Raw genomic sequence first — 19,882 nt, forward strand, 5'->3', positions numbered from 1 at the left:
GTAAACTTCCTCCATCCGCAACCACAGTGTGGACACACCGAGGGACGAAAAACTGAGGCTCTTTTCAAAAAGCTTGTTCTTGAGACTGAGGTCGCAAGGAGGGAATAATCAGCGCTCCCACGGCGGCAGCCTTAATGAGAAACTATTCAACAAAAGTAGGATGGAGGCATGCAGAGATACCCCCGCGCTCGCAATAACTTTTTAATTTTTTTTACGACCCGGGCATATGTTCCCGCTCCCTCCCTTCCACCCCATTTCCTACACGCCACGCCCATCTGAAAGACTCGGTCCTGTAAGGATTGCGGTGAATTCACGAAACTGCAGCGGTACCGTCCGCAACCAGGGATGTCTCCTGCCACCCTGCCGTGTGAAGGCCCAGCGTCATGGGACACACATGTGGATAATTTTCATTTTTCCCCTCCCGTCGTTACTTTGAAGGCACTAAAGGTTCGTTTTTGGGTTCGCGCGTGGACTTTGACGTAGAGAGAGAGGACGACCCGAGCGAGAAATACGCTAATGCGGAAAATCCAATCCAAATCTAAAAAGACGGTTTGCCTTCCGCTCTACCAAAAGATCGAGAATCAAATAGAACGCAATTTATTTTAAACATGTGAACGCGTCTCTGCTCTTACCAAATGATTGCGCGTTTTTACGAAGGTAAGTGGGAACGTTAAGTGGCGATTGAAATGGGAATGACAACTGACCGTTCAAATCATCGGTTAAATTGGCCCAAACAGAGATTCGGGGAAATAAAACCAAAAATATGAATCACACAGTCATGAGTATGGACCAAATGAAGCTATATCACAGCTCGAATGACGAATCAAATATGCTGAAGCACTACAGAACAGTTATTCTAAGTAATAAACAAAATAGATGAGAAACATTAAAATGTTAATCATTTTTAAAAACTCCTTCCTTATAGATCTCTCACCTGTTAGTTTTCATCACCACCGCTTCACCTTGATGTCCACGCCCACACAACCCAACATTGAACAAACGACGAAATCCATAAAAAGACGCACAGCACCCGCGGACAGATTCTTCGTATAATAGTTTCTAAATATTTTTATATATTTATATATATATATATATGTATACATTTCTTTTTTTTTGGAGTAATCGATCAGATCATCGATTATTTAGTCCTCTTCTTGCCACGTTAAATTTAAAACATCAACACACTCCCCCCACTTCCGTCTTCTCAATCTGCCAGCAATGTCTCTCCCATTAAAAAACCAAAAACATCCTCAATCACTCATCATCTTCATAATCAATCCATATCAATGCGTTGGAAACCTTGATGAAGCTCCCTCCTCCTCCTCCTTCCATCTCCTCACAACTCCTCCTCCTCCTCTTCAATCTCCGGCTCGCCTCCGTCATCTTGATCGTGGACACCGCCCATCTTCTCTTAATTGCGACTACGTCACGCGGCTTCCTTCAGTGGTAGCCGTTGGTGAAGGCCGCCGGAATGAGTGGTCCCTGCGGCAAGAAGAGGAGGGGAGACGGGGGACAGTCCCCGGACTGTGGCGTCGTCTACAGATCAATTCCACTGGGTTGCAAGCGCCCGGGTAGCGGGCGAAGCGATTTCAAAACTTAACAATACACACACACATACACTGCTTTCAATATAAGTATATTTATATATATATCTATAATGACTTGACTATTCATTTATGAAACAATAAATTCTCTTAACTCGCAACACACATAACCGTGGTTGCTATGGTTCTTTTGCTTTTGCCGTAAAATGTCGCACACAAAATTCCATTGAGGTGTGCATGGCCTCAAAATGAACTGAACACTGAGGATGGATTAGCAAATTTATGGTCCAAGGTTATTTTCTATTAAAATGTTCAAACAGTTTTATTCGAGTTCGACATGTCCTTTTAAAATCGACGGACTTTCCCTTTTAAGTTATGCCGTGGCGAAGGATTCTCGATGAATATCTTTTCAGTGATTCCTTTCTCTCAAGAAAATGGTCATGGGTATTCCATTCGGAGAGATCCATTACTTTAATAATTGGATGGTTCGGTTTTTTTTAAATGTGCTGAGCAGACGCGAAGGCGGCGCTTGACGATGTTATTCTTACGAATGGCGATGAACTTGCATCTCAAATCAGTTCTGAGTCGGCAGAACACACCATAATTCAAGCATAAAGACTTTGAAATATAACTACAGTCCACAGTGCAGGCATGAAACATCACGAGTACATTTTCAAACAAAGATTAAACATATTAATGTTAATAATAAAATTATACAAAATAAATTTCAGGTTGAAATAATAAAACGAAGAAGCAAATAAAAAAATTTTGAATGATTTACTGTGAGTCGAAATAAGATCTTATGATTCGCAATTCCATACGAAAATCCTCGCCAAGACATTGAACATGTCGAACTAAATTCATGTGAAATTTAAGACCATTAGTGCAATGAATCCAAAAGTAAATAGCATACAACTTTTGTTACAGAAACATCAAAATTAGGTCAGTTACGTTAAGTTGTCTTCCACAGATCTCTTCAAGACATTAATTACATTTATTATGAGAGATCAAACACAGTGAATATATAGTAAATATTGATGACAGATATAAATGAATAATTCAAAAAAGTTTATTACATGGAACAGTAGTGCTAAATAGTTTGACTTAAAATAGGCACAGATAACAATTCCCCTCTCTTACTGTTAATGATCATTTTCAAAGCCTCAATACTTCAAACATTAAGATGCGGATTCCGAATAATGTGCGTAATATGCAATCACGGAAACAGAAAAGGAGCAAATAAATACATAAAAGGTGCAAATGAAGTATAAGGAAAGCATGCGTCCAAATCAAGACTATCTCACCTTCTTCACAGCCTTTCAAATAATCATTTGTTAGACCGAAGGTCTTATGAAGGCAATCTTAAACATGCTTATGCCTCCGAATTCAATGCCACATGCTATGCATAATATATTTTCATAGAGTAATCACTACTTGGGGCCTAAAATTCAGCAATAATACTATTTACGTTTAGGTTCATTATATGGTTACCTTTATGCATAGAATTCGACTATCTACACCCAAATTTGTCGGTTGGACAATATTTTAATGATTTTATGATCAATAAGCAAAATGATTTTTCCAGATTTTAGAAAGCTCGTAAAATGATCTAAGTATCGACAAAATAGAAATAATATACACAACTTCACAGTCTTTCCGTATTAAAATCCTTATTATCTTCATAACTTTACAAACCAGGACGAATAAAAATTTAAACTTTCCTGAATCTGAATCAGCCTTGAACGTCGCAGTAAACGGAAGGTCAATTTTCTTCGCAATTCACGCGTACCCACCAGCCTTCATTAAACCCGAACGCCCTCAAGTTCGAGACAGACCGAAAGACTGACTGATTAACGAATCTCTACCCCGTTCGCCCATATTGCGGTCCAAATTCTGAAACCACGGGAGACACCGAGGTCTCAGCCTCGGGGGAGAGTAAGGAGAGCATTTCTCGAGGAGGAGGAGGAGGGAAAACGTCCTATAAATTCGTCAGAGCCATTCAAATTCCCATCAGCGTGGAATAGTTCCCACACACATAGGGAAGATGGAGAGGGACGACAGACGAATGAAGTCTAGGTGAGAAAATCAGTCCGGTTTCTTTTAATTTTTGAAACGGACTCCAGAAACTCGAAGAAAAGGGAGAATCTCAAAGAGAGCGGAGGGAAGGAGGTGGCGGGACGGAGATTCACGGGGGAGCGTTGGGAGTGTGAGGGGTATGTAGGTTTAAAGAAGAAGGGAGGACGCAGCGAGCCGGGGTTAGCAGTTAAAAGAGGACTCGAGTGGAATGGTGGGGTTTTAGAACTCCGCGCAGAGGTAACCGGGTGCCGCGGAAGTTCCTAGGTATTTATGGAATGCAAACTCGACGGGTAATAAGGAAAAAGATTGGGGGTAGGGAAACTAGGGTATGGGGACGGGTAAGGGAGATAGAGAAAGGGAGAGAGTGAAGGAGGAAGGGGGAGGAGTGGTCGGAGGGCTTTCGGGGATGGCTGGTGTGAGAAGGGGAAAAGGGAGTGTGGGGGATCCGGCGCATTCAAACGCGATTATTAAATTCCCCGCAAACATCACATTCGGTGAGCTCCCCCACCCCTACCCCAGCATTCTCCGCCCCCACGGCCTGCGAGCTTCAAACTCCCTTCCTGAAAGAGCTTTCCCCCGCCCCAAAGTGCCTCCCCTCCATCCTCCTCCCCTTCACTTTTGTCTCTGCAATTCTCTCTCTCTCCGGACTCTCCTCCCGTCCCATCTTCTCACCCTCCAACCCACCCACATACACATTCCCTCCTTCGCACACAATACATCGCCACCTAACCATATCGGCCCTTCCCCTCCTTCCGTTTCCGTGTAGCCTGACGTGTCTAAAAAATATATTCCCTCGCCTTATCCTCCCATTCCATATAATAAACCCTCTTCGTCTCTTCCAGAAATCTCTCTCCTCATACTTTCCCTAATTCATTGCATCTAATTCTCTCTTACCGTTTGCCGATACCTATTTTGGGGCTACTGGTCGGTAGAGAAACGTCAGCGGTGGAAAAATCTTGGCGCCACAAGATTGTCATTAATCCTCAACAAAGCCCTTGTCAACGTGAAAATGTGATACGACTAGCACCGAAGAGGTGGACTTGACATCCATAATTATTATTCACTCACCAAGGGATTGAATTACAAGAGGGTCATTTTTAAATTTAACACTATGTCCTGATGAGAACATTTTTCATGTTTGTAATCAAAATATACCAAATCAGTTTAAAAGAAACTGGGCATGGCAGAATTGCACGATAAAATTAATAGGAGTTACCAGACAAGGTTAACAGAAAATTTTTACAAGTATACACTGCTGGTCACTAAGTAAAAGGAAGCAAATCTCGTATTTTTTTACGGCTTCTTTGTTTAAATTAGCTATTTTTAAAGAAGACGGAAAACGCTTTACTACGAATCACAGTAGTGAATATGCTCTTGAAATATCCTTTGGTTGGTTCTTTCCCTGCGTATCACCCTGTTTTGACATAGCCTCATCCCTTTATTTTACCCGTTGTCTTCGATTCATCAAACCAAATTGTCCTCCAAATGAACCATTTCTTTCTTTTGCCTCTCCGACTAATTCCCCTGGTCGTCTCTCTCTCCATATGTTTCCACTTCCCTCATCTACTTTCCCCCGTGATTTTGCGCTTCTATTTGGCACTGCGACATCATCACTCAACTGATTTAACATGTCAACCGAGGCTGCGCAAGACAATGAAGATAACTCCATTAAAAAAATGTGAATACTATTAGCGAGGGAAAGATAACAGGAATAAAAGGAAACCCAGTTGGTAGAATGTAACTTATATATTTTTACCTAAGTCTGGATTGGATTTGAACTCATTTGACTCATTGCAACAACTAAGAGTGAGGAAAAGATTCTGCTGACGGTGTGTGAGGGAGAGAGGACAGAAATACCGTGATGGTAAAAGAGGGAAAGATTGAGAGAGTAAGAGAATGGGAGCAAGAGTGAGAGCAAAACCGAATGAAAAGAAGAGAATAGAGAGCAATAAGAGGAAAGAGATAGACGGTGCGATAGGGAAGGAGGTTGTGGGTGGAACGAAGAGGCAAATTATCGAATGTTATACGAATTTGAAGAGGAAAAAACCGAAACGCAGGGGATAATACAATTTTTCGAGACAAAATAATTATTGCCAATTTTTTCTGCCCTCTTCTCTTTTTTTATCTTCCATCTGCCTTGACGTCTTCCCTTTTCGCGATTCTCTTCATATTCTTTACACCCTACTCTCCTTCTCCCTCATGTTCTCGCATATTCATTTATTCTCTCCACCATTAGCTTTTTGCGGAGGAATGACATAATTTTTAATTGCGTTTTTCTTAGCGGGACATTTTTAATAATTCTTACGTCTCTCGGTTAGTTATTGGGACACATGAAAATTTTTTAGGCCTTTTTTTCAGCCGTTCCAATCTGAATGTGCTTCGCAGCGCTATTCGTTTTAAAGGGGCGTCCTTTTCCTCTCATTAATTTTCCAAAAAAAGGAAGAACAAATTTATATGACATAAATTTGTATAAAAGGAAGAATGGAAGGATACCGGAAAAGGCAAAGTGGAGTTGTAACATTGGCGATCGCTGAACAGGGCACGTTTTGAAATGGGGAAAAACTCATTAAATATGTTAGCCATTATTACTGAATTATTTCGCCATGAAGTATTTCAATAATCCTGGAATATTTTCATTTAATATTTCAAGATTTTAAAAGCCACACCTGGGCGATGGAATGTATTTTAAACATGGGATTACAGCAAACAAGAGTCCAACCATTTTCAGCTTTACTCATTTACATTCGGCTCTTCGGTGACACAAACGCTCATGCCAAAGTTCTGAATGGAATTCAGTAAGCGGTTAGAAAAATATGCAAAATTGTGATACCTCATGGTATGATTGCATAAATTTACTAGGGTTTTAAGTATTTTTTCAACAATTTTCAGGTAGAAACGCAATACGAAAACGTGACTCTAAAGCTACCTTAGAGAATAATCATATTAAAATTACAAGGATAAAACTCTATCTTCACCCACTCGGCGCCTTGATATAGCACACCAAACATTAGAAGAAGACCTAGAGCTCTCACTTCATAAGCACACCTACGTCGTCGTCCTCGCTATGTAATTCTTTACGTCTCTATCGCACTATCCACCAAGCGGCTTAAGGCTACCTAAATCCTAAAGGAAGCGGAGAGACAGGGTGGAAGAGGCGGCAGTAAATGCGACCTCAGTTTTTAATAAAAGTCCTGCCCACCGGTGCAATGAACGATTCACTATGTAATCCAGAGATTAAAACAAAAAGATCCTACCTCCGTGCTCGCCCTTTTACGAGCAAGTCGGAATCTTTGAACAACTTATGCTCTCAATAAAAACTGGCTGATATTCATTCGCTCTCTCACTCACACCCCCCCCTCGAGCCTTCCGATTTCCTCGCCACTCCTTCCCTCCTCCACCCCAGACCCCTGGATCCGCGTAGAAGGGTCTCTCATCCCCCCTATACACCGTCCCATTCCACTTCCAGACCCCTTCTCATCCGTTCGCACACCCACGGCGACCCCCCGCACCTCCATACATTCCGACGCGAACTGACCCTGGGGAAGGAGAAAAGGAGGTGTGGGGGAGGGTTGCGGAGATGGTGTGAGAGATAGGAAGACGGGAAAAGTAGGGACGGGCTGGGCGTGGTGGGGGAGATGCAGGGAGACGGAAGAGAGAGAGAGAGAAACGTGGGGGATAACAAACGCCATAGTCGTAAGCCCCATGTGGATAAATCCTGGGGATTTTATCCAGGCCTATTAAAAAAAGGATCACATACTAATTTCCATCGAAAATCCCACTTACGGTTTAATGGCGCCGACTGAGTGTTTATGAAGAAACCAAATCCCTAGAAAAGAATATGTGGCACATAAGAGTGGGGGTGCAGAAAAAAAGGGCGCGTCCCTTCTCGGAACTCCTACCCCCCAAAAAAACCAACTAAGCGCACTTTTCTCTTACCTTTATTGTGCGTATAACTCGCGGAGATTCTCTTACGCCCCGGCACTCCAGCGTCCAAAACCCCTCTACCCCTTTATATTCCCTTGGATTCGTTTTTTTTGTTCCCAAACCCCTTTGCTCCGTCTTTCATGTGCCGACCCAGCGTCGCCCACACTTCTCTCTCCTCACCTCTCCCCTTCCTTCCCATCCTCCCCTCCAACCCGCCCACCCTGCCCCACACACCTCCTCTCCCCAAATCCCACCCCCGCACCGCCCGCCACCCCTGTCCGCCGTACTCCCTATGCAAACGTACGAGGAGAAAATTGGTTCTTGAGAGGAAATTGAAAAGAGTGTAACAGTTGGTCTTGAAAGTTATATTACCGTCGGAAATTTTGACCGCCCACTCCCGGATGGCAAAATGGGACCGACCCATGCATTCCGAAGAGTCTGAATGGTTTCCCTAGCATCTTTTATGATAACGAGCAGCGACGCGGTGTGTCCCACTACAGTCCACAGCGGAGCCAGGAGAGATATTTAGATTCTTCCGAGTTGAAAGTAGGGAAATTGTATGGGCGGCTACTGTGACTGTACAAAATTGTTTCTCTCCGAATTTTTGCACATTTACGAGAATTTGAATGTATTTAACGTAATCTTATAGCAGTCACGACCAACGTACTTGTACTGGAGTATTTTTATTTAACACTGTTATAAATTTACAGAATAGAAAGAGTTTCAAACATATAACAAGTGTTTCACGTTACTAGATGATCATACGTCGTGGATAATGTAATCGTAAAGCCTAGTTGCAGCCCATCCTTCTATTTAATGCTATGTTTAACTGTGGGGGGTGTAATTGCTACAACGAAAATTGGCAACATATTTAAATGTGACATAGGAAACACGGTACTACGATGAAATTTTAACTTTCAATCTTAATCGTATTTTAACTAAATCTTTGCTGTTCAGAAATATTATTATAATATAACTAAGTTAACCTGTGGCGAGTGCATTGCTAATCTAATTCATTAAGGCTGACGTATCAGATATCTGGAACAGAAATGCTTTGGAAATCGAGAGGCACATGTACTCGGGGATAAAAGGATGCACCCATTGGTCTTTAACTGCGAAAAATAAAACTTTCGAAGCTTAAATTGTGCACACACACATGCGATATTGATTGATTCAAATCTTTTCTAAACCTTAAAACTAATAAAACTAAATAAAAATATTATTTCGAAATCCATTCTAAAATTTGACTGAAAATGAAGACAGGAGTGTGCGTTGATAATGTAGGTTGATAGAGCATGCGGGTTTTCGGAATGAGAACATCAAGAAATAAAATGCAATGCTGGAAGCTTGACCAAGGCTCGGATGACTCGCATGCCAGGTGACAAAGCGAATGATCCAGATGCAGAATATAAAGAGAGTACTCAAGGTCACACTTACTGGGCTATAGGCGAGCGGCGCGCGACTCACCGCGATGGCGGGAAAGCCCGAGGGCTGCGGGGAGGCGGCCTGGACGTATCCCACGCCTGCCGCCGCCGCCGCCGCTGCTGCTGCCTCCGCCGCCCCCGCTCCTGTCACTCCTCCTTGATTTCCACCACCACCGGTGCCGCCGCCCCCGCCTCCGGTGCCGCCACCCCCGGCGCCACCGTACATGTCCATGGGGCCGGGTGAGCCGGCATTGGGTACGAATCCTCTAGAGCTGGCTGCCGCGGCTGCGGCCGCTGCCGCCGCCGCCGCTGCGGCCGACGCGCCGACCGCGGGGAACCCCTGGTGATGGGGGTGCGGAGGCGGTGGCGGTGGGGGTGCGTAGTTGCTCATCACTGCGTCGGGAGAGAGGAGAGAAGGAGTCAGTACGAGTGAGATAAAAATCGTTAATGCAATGCAAAAACGGCCGTCATAACGCATCATTACTTGACGTTTAGAAATGAAACAACGAATCGGAATCAATCAAATCTTCCTTCAAAATATTTCTCATATAGGCAGATACTCAGCATAACTAAATTAAACATTTAAAGATATAAGTAATCCGCAAGGTCCAACACCAGACGGCGAGACGATACCACATCAAAACCATACATGCCATTTAAAACTATGCAACTTGGATTTTCCAGTGAGAAGGTCGAGCAATATAATCTGACTGATCATAACCATTAATACCAATTTTAAGGGGTAATTAATGAATAATGTGCTATGATATAGAAGAACACCACTCTCAATGCCGCAAACAAGCAAGGCGCATTAAATTAATTCCGATAAAATACACATACTCATTGGCTTACCTGATTTACAATTACAATCGCATAACTTTAATGCAGAAACGGTGAGCTAGTGAAAGTTTTGTCTACATATCATGTACGTTGACGCATTATAATCGCTTTCCATCACCATACCCCGTAAGTCAACTCTTGTAAAATAATTCATTTCATGTACCTACAGAAATGCATTATTCAAATGATTTCAACTGCGTTATTTTCACGAAATATCCATTTGTAATTGCCTAGGTAGTAGTAGTTTTGAGGGGAGGCGACCGACAGCTAAGGTCATTTGCGCCAGAGGGGATGGACAGGAAAGGATGAAGGGTGGAGAGAAACCCGGCGTCGGCATTAGCCTACTCTTTACGAAAGGCGCCAAGGGGTCCGCAGTTTAACGTCCCATCCGACGGACGGCGTACTCACTCAAAGTGCCCTCCACAAAGCACCTCAAGTAGGGATCGAGATACCTCTGAAAAATATTCAACACCGCCGGGATTTGAACCCGCGCCCTCATGGTGGGAGGCCAGTACGTTAGCCCCCGCACCATCTCGATCCCAATTGCCTAGGTATATACTTCCAATGTAAACCTTGAATGACAGGAAAAAAAGAACACGGCTATAGCATCATCAGGTACACTGATGCCATTAGTATGTCTTTGAGTTAATTATGGAAATATTCGACAGTTTTGGCATAGGAATAGATCATTACTAGTGTTATTTCTCTTTAAAAAGTGCATTTTGAGACATCCATTAAATATAAATCAGGTATTCTTACGTTTTAAAAATGTTTTCTTTTCCGGTAGAAAGATTTGAAATGTTTGCCGATAAAAGTTATACCGGTTCTCAGATATAAAACTCGGCCCATCCATTTCCCCCACAGACTTACAGAAGCCAAATATAAGGACTCGCCGGCCATTAAAATACCCTTTAGTTTTAGATGAGTGCTATTATTTTTACGCTTTTCTTTACGCAGGACAAACGAGTGTCTGAATTTCCTAACCGACAGAATTGAGAAGGTGAATTGCATTGGTTTCACAATTTCTCAAACTTCGGCCTTATTGCAGTCACATGCGCTTCATGAATTACGTTGAAATAATAAGGATATATGGACCTATCCAACGGTAGGACTAACTAAATGAACATACCACGAATACACTCCCTATAGTAAATTTATTAGGCAATTTGTAAGAAGAGACTGGCGGCCTATTCAGAGCTGTCCGCACAGTAGAAAACTCTTTTATTGTCAACTCCATCCATTATATTTCAGAGTTCTAAATAAAACTTGACTGCAAAACTCCAGGTAGAACACTCGATCGACACATGGAACTCGTCAGTTTATTTTGCTATCTTTTTTTGAGACGAGAATGTGTTAAATGACCAATTTTTCCAAATGATATTTTCAGGAGAGATGGTGTATGACTGTGAGCTCAGGCACAGAGCATGCGACAGCAAAACATTTCCGTCCAAAAGCTCAAACCAGAACTGAAATAATAATGCTCGGGTGCCTGCGATGTACCACGGCAGAAAGGGTTACCAACTTTATTAATAGATAACCGATTGGTTTCGTGTTTATCAGTTTCCATTAAATACATATGCCTTCCAAATTCAATTCATCGAGTCTAGTTTCATTGAATAACGTCCCATCGGAAGTCCATCCACCCACAGTACGTCACCAAATTTACTGCGTCACGGTAACTACGTAATGCCTTCTGCTCCGCAAATGAAAATCCAATTTAGTATTCGCTGGTGCAAGCAGTTACAACGTTTCTCTCCAGACTCACAGTCTGCAGGCTTGAGCAAATCATGTGATAAAAGTCACTTCAATGGAAACGCGCAAAAAAAAACAATAAAATTTACTCATTTCGGTAAAAAATGGCTAATAGAAGAGAATAGAGTCCAATATATTTTTATAAATAAGCATTTTCCTGAAAATAATCAATCAAATAGAAATGAATATGAAGTCAAAGAATGGTTCCAAGCGATAATTTAAGTTTTTCACTGAGGATATTTCCTCAAGAGAATTGCATTACTTCACTGTTGGATTTCAAAGGAAATTGAAGGCGGTAATCAGTTTTGCGCAATGTAGTTAAATGTTTCATTCGGGAGAACTTAGTTTAAATTACATGAATAACTAAATGTACCTACCACTAGTGAGTGACCATGAGAAATTTCCAAACTCGTGTTAAAAGAAAAAAGGCTTTTGGACTTCTGGGAGAAATACTTTCGATTTCAACATACGATACATAGCGCGAGAGAACAAGCCGTTGTAATATAAATTAAACACACCAAAATCACTAATTTTCTTTCCTCTTCATCCGCCTTTCAGTTTGGTTCGTGTAAAAACGACGTCCATTTAAATTATCTGGGCACTGGGCGATGCCATATATCAACACCCAATAAAGAAGAATTAAGCGGAATCCTCCATCGAGGGTGTCCCACTTATGTCGTGCCGACTGACATTACACGCGTGTAAGAAGAAAGAAAGAAAAAGAGCTATTGCAATAAGTTTGCGTCCAAAGGTTGCATCGGGGAAACATCCCGTTAAATTGCCGGAGATTTGTGCGGTTTACTCAAAGAAACAACGACAAAACTTTCCGAATAAATTAAGTGCGAAGGGGAAAAATATTGCCGGAAGTGAACAAGGAGCAATAGGGCGCTTAATGAAAGGGAGAGAGGGGAGAGTCATGGAATGGGAAGGAGGCGGAGTTTGAAGAGACAGGAGGAGAAGGATGGGAACCCGATGTCCCCCGGGACCAAGGAAGGGTGGAGGGACGGCCATGGATGAGAAGTGGGAGGGAGGGTAGGAGAGTGGGTGAGGGGAAGGGAGGAGAGTGAGGAGAAACGAGGAAGTAAGGGAAAATGGCAATCAGAGGGAAAGAAACTAAAAAGCTCTCTGGCCAGTAAGCGTGGCGGCACAATGGCCCCGTAACGATGCCTTCGAAGTATATTAAACGGTGCGGCAAATGAGCCGACGCAAGGATTTTGCGGAGGAGAAAGGGCGACGAGGGAGATGGGTGCGGCACCAAAGGGAAAGGACGGCTACATGGAATACAGAAAAAAATGCACAGACTGGTGAGGAGAGGAATGCGTGGATGCTTTAGCCGAGTTGGAATGAGTGGTGGCGAATATTTTGAAATTCGTTAATTCAGAGGCCGCCAAATCAAAAATAATGTACTAATATACGCCACTTTAGGATAATAGAGTAAACTTTAATTTGCTATGATTGCGCATGACAAGAATATCTATCCTAATATACGAGTATGTACCTAGTTTTTAGAGCATGAAATTCATGATACTACCTGACCGTAGAGGAATATTGTATTGTCAGAACAAAAAACGCTGGAAATTGAAGGGCCTCGAAATGATGGAATAAGACAAAATTACTAATCAATAATTATTTCATATGACAATTATTCCTAACTACGGAATGGTCTTTGGAATTTTCACACAGCACACGTAAAATTCGATTACTTTCTAGGTACCTACAGGAGGATTGAGATTCATAATTAAACATAATTGGAAAACGATTTCCTTTGCAGCGTATCAGAATCACTGCGGCAATGGTTTGGCCACGGAGCATTTCACGACACCTAAAATACTGATTTGAAGATCAGTAAAATTATTTTATTCACTGATGTAACCTCCTCAATTAAATTTTCAGAGTTTTTCATTACACTTCTCGCAAAAGCCTGATTCCATAAGGGTTCCACGCATTTTTTCTGAAAAGTGTAATAAAAGGAAAGCGCGTACATTCGACTGCTGTAAATCGAGTGAGTGATATAAAAATAAACGTAGGTGAAGCAATGGCTAGGGCCGAAAATCTATTTCCAGGACCCTTTCGCTCCGTTCGCCAATGAGGGCTCGTAAATTGGGCGTTAGTGAGCGGGTGAGTGAAATAGAGCCGGTGTTGAAAGGGATGGAGGTTCTGGGGAAATAGGCTTAGTTTACGTTTCCCTTACCCTTAGTCTGGGAGATGCAACCCGCACCGTCGAATTTCGCATGCCTTGGACCGCATTCACGGTGTGCGGGGAAAGTAAACTGCGCCCAAGGGTCGAATGTTCCAAAGAAAACCACTTCATTTCAACCCACCTCCTCCTGCTCTCCACCCATACCCCCCTCACTCCTCACCCGCGCCGCTTCCTCCGTTCCTCTGCCGTTCATTAGCGCTGGGAAGTCTCTCCAAAAGTCAAATCTTCCGCCTTCCATGCCACTCCTCTTTCAGACTCCTTATTTCGCCCGTTTCTTAACGAAACGTCTTTCTCCGCTCCTTGCAGAGATGTTACTCTTGGGATGTTTGCTTCCCGCCCGCATGCTTCCCGCCCAAACTCCCTAGCATTTTCGAGAAAAAAGTCTCATCCTCCCGGTTTCATTCGATTTTGCTCCTTTCCCTAAGCCATCTCAGCTTTTTTGGCCATTTTTACCCTCATGCTATTGGTTCTAACCTCCTAATTTCAAGTCTAGCCACGCTGCTAATTAGCCACCTTAGATTACCCCGAAGAGAAAGATATGGTTTTCGTCAGCACGAGGTATTGGTTTCTGTTTCTCCATCGACTAACCATTGTGAATGGCCCAGAATAAGGGTTGAAAATACAAAATTGAAGTAGGTACACTGCAGAAAAAAATGTTCCGCATTTTCAATTCGTGCTTGACATCATCTGATGAATGGAATTGATCTTGGCAGAACGAGTGAAAGGCTTACTACTTTATCCCCACCATACACATTTTATGTGTATGTATATATATACATATATATATATACACATATATATATACATATATATATACATATATATATATATATATATATATATACATATGTATATATAATACCAGAATTTAAAAGTACCTATATTCATCACCATTTGTAAATACGATAAACTTCACAATTAAAGACACTCACTGGACACAAAATTATATCATAAGTTTGAAAAAATAAATAACATTTAATTCATAAATAGGTTGATTTTAACTTGAGTAAATTGATAAATGGCGTACGATTGCCTGGTAAAATTATTGATTAGCTTGAAAAGTATCATTTGGTGGACTTTTCGTACATAACTTTCAAGGAAAGAACAAATCAATAGCTGAAGGAAATCGAATTTCTCATAGACTGGTACGCGTACGAGTCTAACTGATAGCAGAACAACTCGATTAAGTTTAGACATTCTAGTTCAGTACTTGGGTTTCAATATTACTGGCGACCCTGAAAAGAATGAAGCTAGCCACCTTCACTCATTTCAATGATCACAGCTCCATTACTATAATGTCTTGTGCCCTTCATACAGAAACATAAGGTGGCGACATTGCTTAATTTCCATTCATCTAATATTAATTTGAACTTCATAAATATAAAGTAGCCAAGCTTTATAACAAGAGAGAAATTGACTAAGTTTTTGGAAGAAAATGAAATCGCCGAGACCTTGAAGCTTTCCGTATATGTATTCCAAAGAGTCACACTATCAAATCAAGTTTAAGCAATTACTTGCATTTAAATTTCACCAGAACGTCTTATTAAACACGATTAATATTTTGACACTCAATTAATTGCTTTCCAATATGAATGTTTGCATTCATAAAAAGTATCCAATCCACTATCGAAGAAAGTCATTTTGAGTTATTTGGAAATGTGTATGATAACGCGGAAAAAACTGGCGTCCTTTTGTTCATCAACTATAAGTCCATTTAAGAACTTTGAATACAAAATTAATTTTTACGAAGCCCAGAAAATACCATACTAAATAATTTTAGCCTAATTAACCAGGTACTTTTCAGGTAGTTTTTAAACTTAGTGTTATTTGACAACTTTCTAGTGGAACACTCATAACGGCACAAACAGAAGACATATAATTAAAAATGGTGTTAATTGGATGGGAAATAGAGAAAAAAGAAAGAAAGCTAGGAGAGAAAACTGTTAGTTGGACAGAGGTCTCACCTGACAGTGCTTGGGTAAGCAGCGGGGTGTTATTGTTCGGAGTCAGCTGACCATTCGTGATGTCCACTGTTGGTTGTGAAGTGGACATCAACAGGACGTTTCCACGTTACCAGCGGAAAGCGTAAAGAGAAAGAGAGAGTAGACATTAGGAAAGTTCAAGACTCCAAACACTACAAACATTGAAAAGATTAAAAATTAAGACAGTGACTCCCTATATGCCCAATGCTTAATTTCCTCAAATAGTACATTTAGAAAAAGAAAAAAAAATGTACAGAAATATTTCCGTTATTTAAATTGACTGATAAAGAAAGTTGTAGTGGAGGAGAGACGAAAGTCTAAATGTAGAGAGGTGACGGTAATCTCTAGTACTGCGCATCTGTAATTTTATCACGAACGAATTCAAATTGCAGATATCAGCAATTTAATGCCTAAAATAACATATTGTAGCAATATTCAATTAGATATTTATCATCTATTAGGTAGGTAAACAAGCACGCTTCACATCTTTTACAGAAAATATACTTGCCTAGCACACTTTTTGCCTTACAGTAAGGTATGTCATAAGCCCATTTAGTTTCATTTCAATGTAGATACGAAGATTTGCGGTAGCGTGAGATGCGCTCTCATTACGCAACCAAGAGCTCTCTAATACGTACAAATGCTAATCATTGCTAAAGGTATTGAAAATAGGGAAGCACAGCGGAAGTGTACTAATATATAACCTGCACCGGAGAACGAAGACTATAGAGCAAATACAATCATCGGGGTGGAAAAAGAAGCGTAAATTCTTGCCTTAGAAGCGGTTCAAACATCAATTCTACTGTAAGCCTGTTAACATTCACTCAGCATATACTCTTTCATCTATAATGCCCCATTCACTTATTCAGACAAGCATTCATAGCACACAGAGCATTCACACTAGGGTCACTCGTATTCAGAGCTTACACCAACGCATCCATGCACGAGCCATAAATAACAGCGAGGAATTCGGTTCCGGGAAGTGAAGGGTTGGAGCTAAGGTGAAATAACCCCATGGGTGTCGCGTTAAAGATGCACATCTCTTGCAACGCCCTTGCATTTCTAACTCAGGGGCATAAGGACGGGTCGAGTAGATTGGGTGCGATTTCATTTCCATTTTCAATGGAGCCGGATGAAGAGAGGGAGAGAGAAATAGATCAGGCACCAGTAGGGCGGTTAAGGAACCAAGGAGATAGAGACTAGTAGGAGAACGACAATTAAAAAAAAAGGCAGAGGGTGGCACAATGGAATGGACTCGTGTTTAAACGTCACTACTATACTCTCTTTCACTCCTCCCGGCCCATTACGCTCAAGACATCTTTATGCTTCAAGTTCAATGGCGGGAAAACATCCTCTCCCTCCCTCGCACACCCTCGCATTCATACGCGACCGCAATCACACACACAAACGAATCTCGCTCCCTTACTCTGGGAACCGGGATTAGCTCGCGAGTGGTGGTGGTGATAGGCGGCGACGGCCTGGGCGGCGGCCGCCGCCGCCTGAGCCACGGCGGCCGCTGGGTCCTGTTGGAGGGTGTTGGGTTGGTGGTGGTTTTGGTGGTGGTGGTGATGTTGTTGTTGTTGGTGGTGGTGGGGGTTGGGTTGCTGGTGTCGCTGTTGAAGGTGGTGGTCCCCTCGCGTCACTTGGTGCTGTTGCTGCTGCTGGGCCGCCGCCGCTACGGCCGCGGCGTAGTCGTAATATGTGGTGCCGGAATGCTGGTGGTGTTGGTGGTGGTGAGGAGGTCCAACCCCTCCACCTTCGAAACCCATGGCTCCTCCGCTTGTTCCAATGCCATCACCTCCACCTCCTCCTCCCCCGACCCCGTTGGGCGTCATGTGAGCCAACCCCATAACGCCGCCCTCTCCTCCTCCTCCCACACCGTTTGTGGACATGGTGGGGTCACACCCACCCAGGGACACCCGCACCGCATCCGACCCGGCGGCGGAGCCGGCGGCTGCGGCGGCGGCGGCCGCGGCTGCAGCAGCGGCGGCTGCCGCGTTCGGATTAGGGAAGTAACCGTAGCCGGGGAAGCCTGCGAAGGAGTGGAGAGAGGGCGGGAGGGGGTTGTGGGGGGGGGTGATGGTGAAGGCCGAAAGATAGAAGAAAGAGAGAAGATTGGGACCGATTGAAAGAGGGGCAGTGTTTTTCAGAGGGAGAAGAGATTGGGTGGGGTTTGTTGGGGAGGAAGGGAGGGGGGGTGAGAGAGGGACAGTTAAAAGAGTCAGGATTGGAAGAGCCAATCGCTTCTTTATTTTTCTCTCAACTTCCTCCCTTCAAACTGATTTTCTTTAAAAGGACAAATCGCTGCCATTCTCTGAGCAGCACACAGTACATCCGCCAGTTTGTTTTGACTCAAATGCAATAGCTTTCCCAGGAATTTAGTCCGGAGCTTCTGCAGTATTGGTGATTTCACTCTCCGTCCAAAATTCGAATCCAAATTCAAGTTGAGATAATGAGATTTATGAGTAAGTAGGACGGAGAAGAGATTTACAGAGGATCCGGATTTTATTTCACTCCTGGGAAGGCCTGGAGTATGTACAATATGTACTCAGATACTACCGGTTAATCTACAACATTCATGCTAAATCACTCGAGCGAATTTCGCGTTGTTTGGGGAACAATGAGTCAGAATTTTATAAATACAGCAGGATATGAAAATGACACCTTTAACTCTTCAATGGAGTTATATTTAATTTGCATAGCATATCGCGTTTCTTCCAGAGAAAATACAATTGGAGGTGTCACCAATCGAGGAGTAGGAGCAATTTTCTTTAAAAATTTAGGAGTTATAGGAGAAGGCTTATCTACGTGGATAGTTGAGTAGATAGGATCATGGTGGTTTTCATTCAAAAGGGGAAAGGTTGATACGGTGGAGTTCAGAAAGGAAAGGTATTGAGGCAAGAAGAGGATTTCGCAGGCTTTCCACGAGGTTTCCATAAACGTTTTCGACACCTTTCATTTGTACCCTCTAAAATTAAGACAATACACACGGGCACCCAATCTCTCTTTCAAAGGTACGAAAATTCACATAAATTCATCATACAATCAAGAGCTTAATGACGTTGCAAACAAACAACATGCATTCGTTCTCATTATTCCAGTGCGAATACTAAAAGAAACATTTTCAAACGTTCACTATTCCCATCTAACAATTTACTATTCCCATTACACGACGGGGCAATGAACATTTGTACAATCTTAATTGTGTAGTCACACAGACCGCTCACAACATATCAATCCAAAGAAATATGCACCTACCTACAAGAACGGATTATGGTGAAAGATGAGCATTATGGCAACGATGCAAAGCTTTTTTCAACGGCGAAGGTAAGGGGAAATTAGTAAGTATATGTCGAACAAATGATTTTTTAGGATATTTCTTTGTAAAGTCGCATTGAGGAAGGGAAAAATACAAGCGACACCTGAAAATATACATACGACAGTTGAGATTTTGGTTAAATGAAGTAAAAGTTTTTCATAAAATACCTAACATTGAGTACATATCATAAATGCGTAATTTTCAGAATATATTCAAAATAAATTCATTCTATGTACTGAAAATTTAAATTCAGTTTATGGCATTCAATTTATGGCATTCAGTTTATGGCTGAAAGGAAGAACAGCCTTGTTAAAGACGAACCTATAACTTAGAGCACTCATATGTTTTCGATGATAACTTAATTGAAAAGCAGGTAAATAATCACGAATATTATGGTTAAAAATCATTGAAAGGATTTTTAAACAGAATCTTAGATTTTAAAAAGACGCCGAAGTAATTATTCAACTGAATTATTGAAAAAAAATGCGATGCAGAAATATTTATCTGAATAGGAAAGTTTACCAATGAATATCTTCCACTAGTAATTCTGGTGAGCCCATCTGAACAAATCTTGGGGCAAAGTATGTCTGAACTTCATCGTCGAACCTTCATAGATTACAAAGCTGTCATTTCTGATGCACTTCATATGAAGATATATTTAGCATTCAACATTAACAAGATATCTTCAACTAATTTTTGCACCCGACGGATATTGTTACAAATGAAAAGACAAAGTATGTGGATAATTTGAAAGCCTAATATTACGACGTAAATCAAGAAAGAGAAAAACAATAAAACATAAAGAGTGCGGGAAAGGACAA

The 19,882-nt window shown here is 42.0% G+C and overlaps 1 protein-coding gene across 5 annotated transcripts in view; it reads right to left on the reverse strand.

The window, feature by feature from the left end:
• The window catches only part of Rbp6 (RNA-binding protein 6), a 1,159,807-nt gene that overhangs the window by 17,407 nt on the left and 1,122,518 nt on the right, over positions 1-19,882 (reverse strand). For 2 of the 5 annotated variants that reach the window (XM_071587364.1, XM_071587361.1), the window contains 3 exons: positions 15,725-15,790; positions 8,982-9,361; positions 935-1,482 (listed from right to left, as the gene is read on the reverse strand). In XM_071587364.1, the coding sequence (XP_071443465.1) occupies positions 1,441-1,482; positions 8,982-9,361; positions 15,725-15,790 (488 nt within the window). In that variant the 3' untranslated portion in view covers positions 935-1,440. Of the gene's footprint in view, positions 1-934; positions 1,537-8,981; positions 9,362-15,724; positions 15,791-19,882 lie in introns of all 5 variants that reach the window. The other 3 variants (XM_071587360.1, XM_071587358.1, XM_071587359.1) reach the window with 2 other exon arrangements.

Source organism: Hetaerina americana, unplaced genomic scaffold (assembly GCF_022747635.1).
Source record: "Hetaerina americana unplaced genomic scaffold, ioHetAmer1.1.p SCAF_3, whole genome shotgun sequence".
NCBI lineage: Eukaryota > Metazoa > Arthropoda > Insecta > Odonata > Calopterygidae > Hetaerina > Hetaerina americana.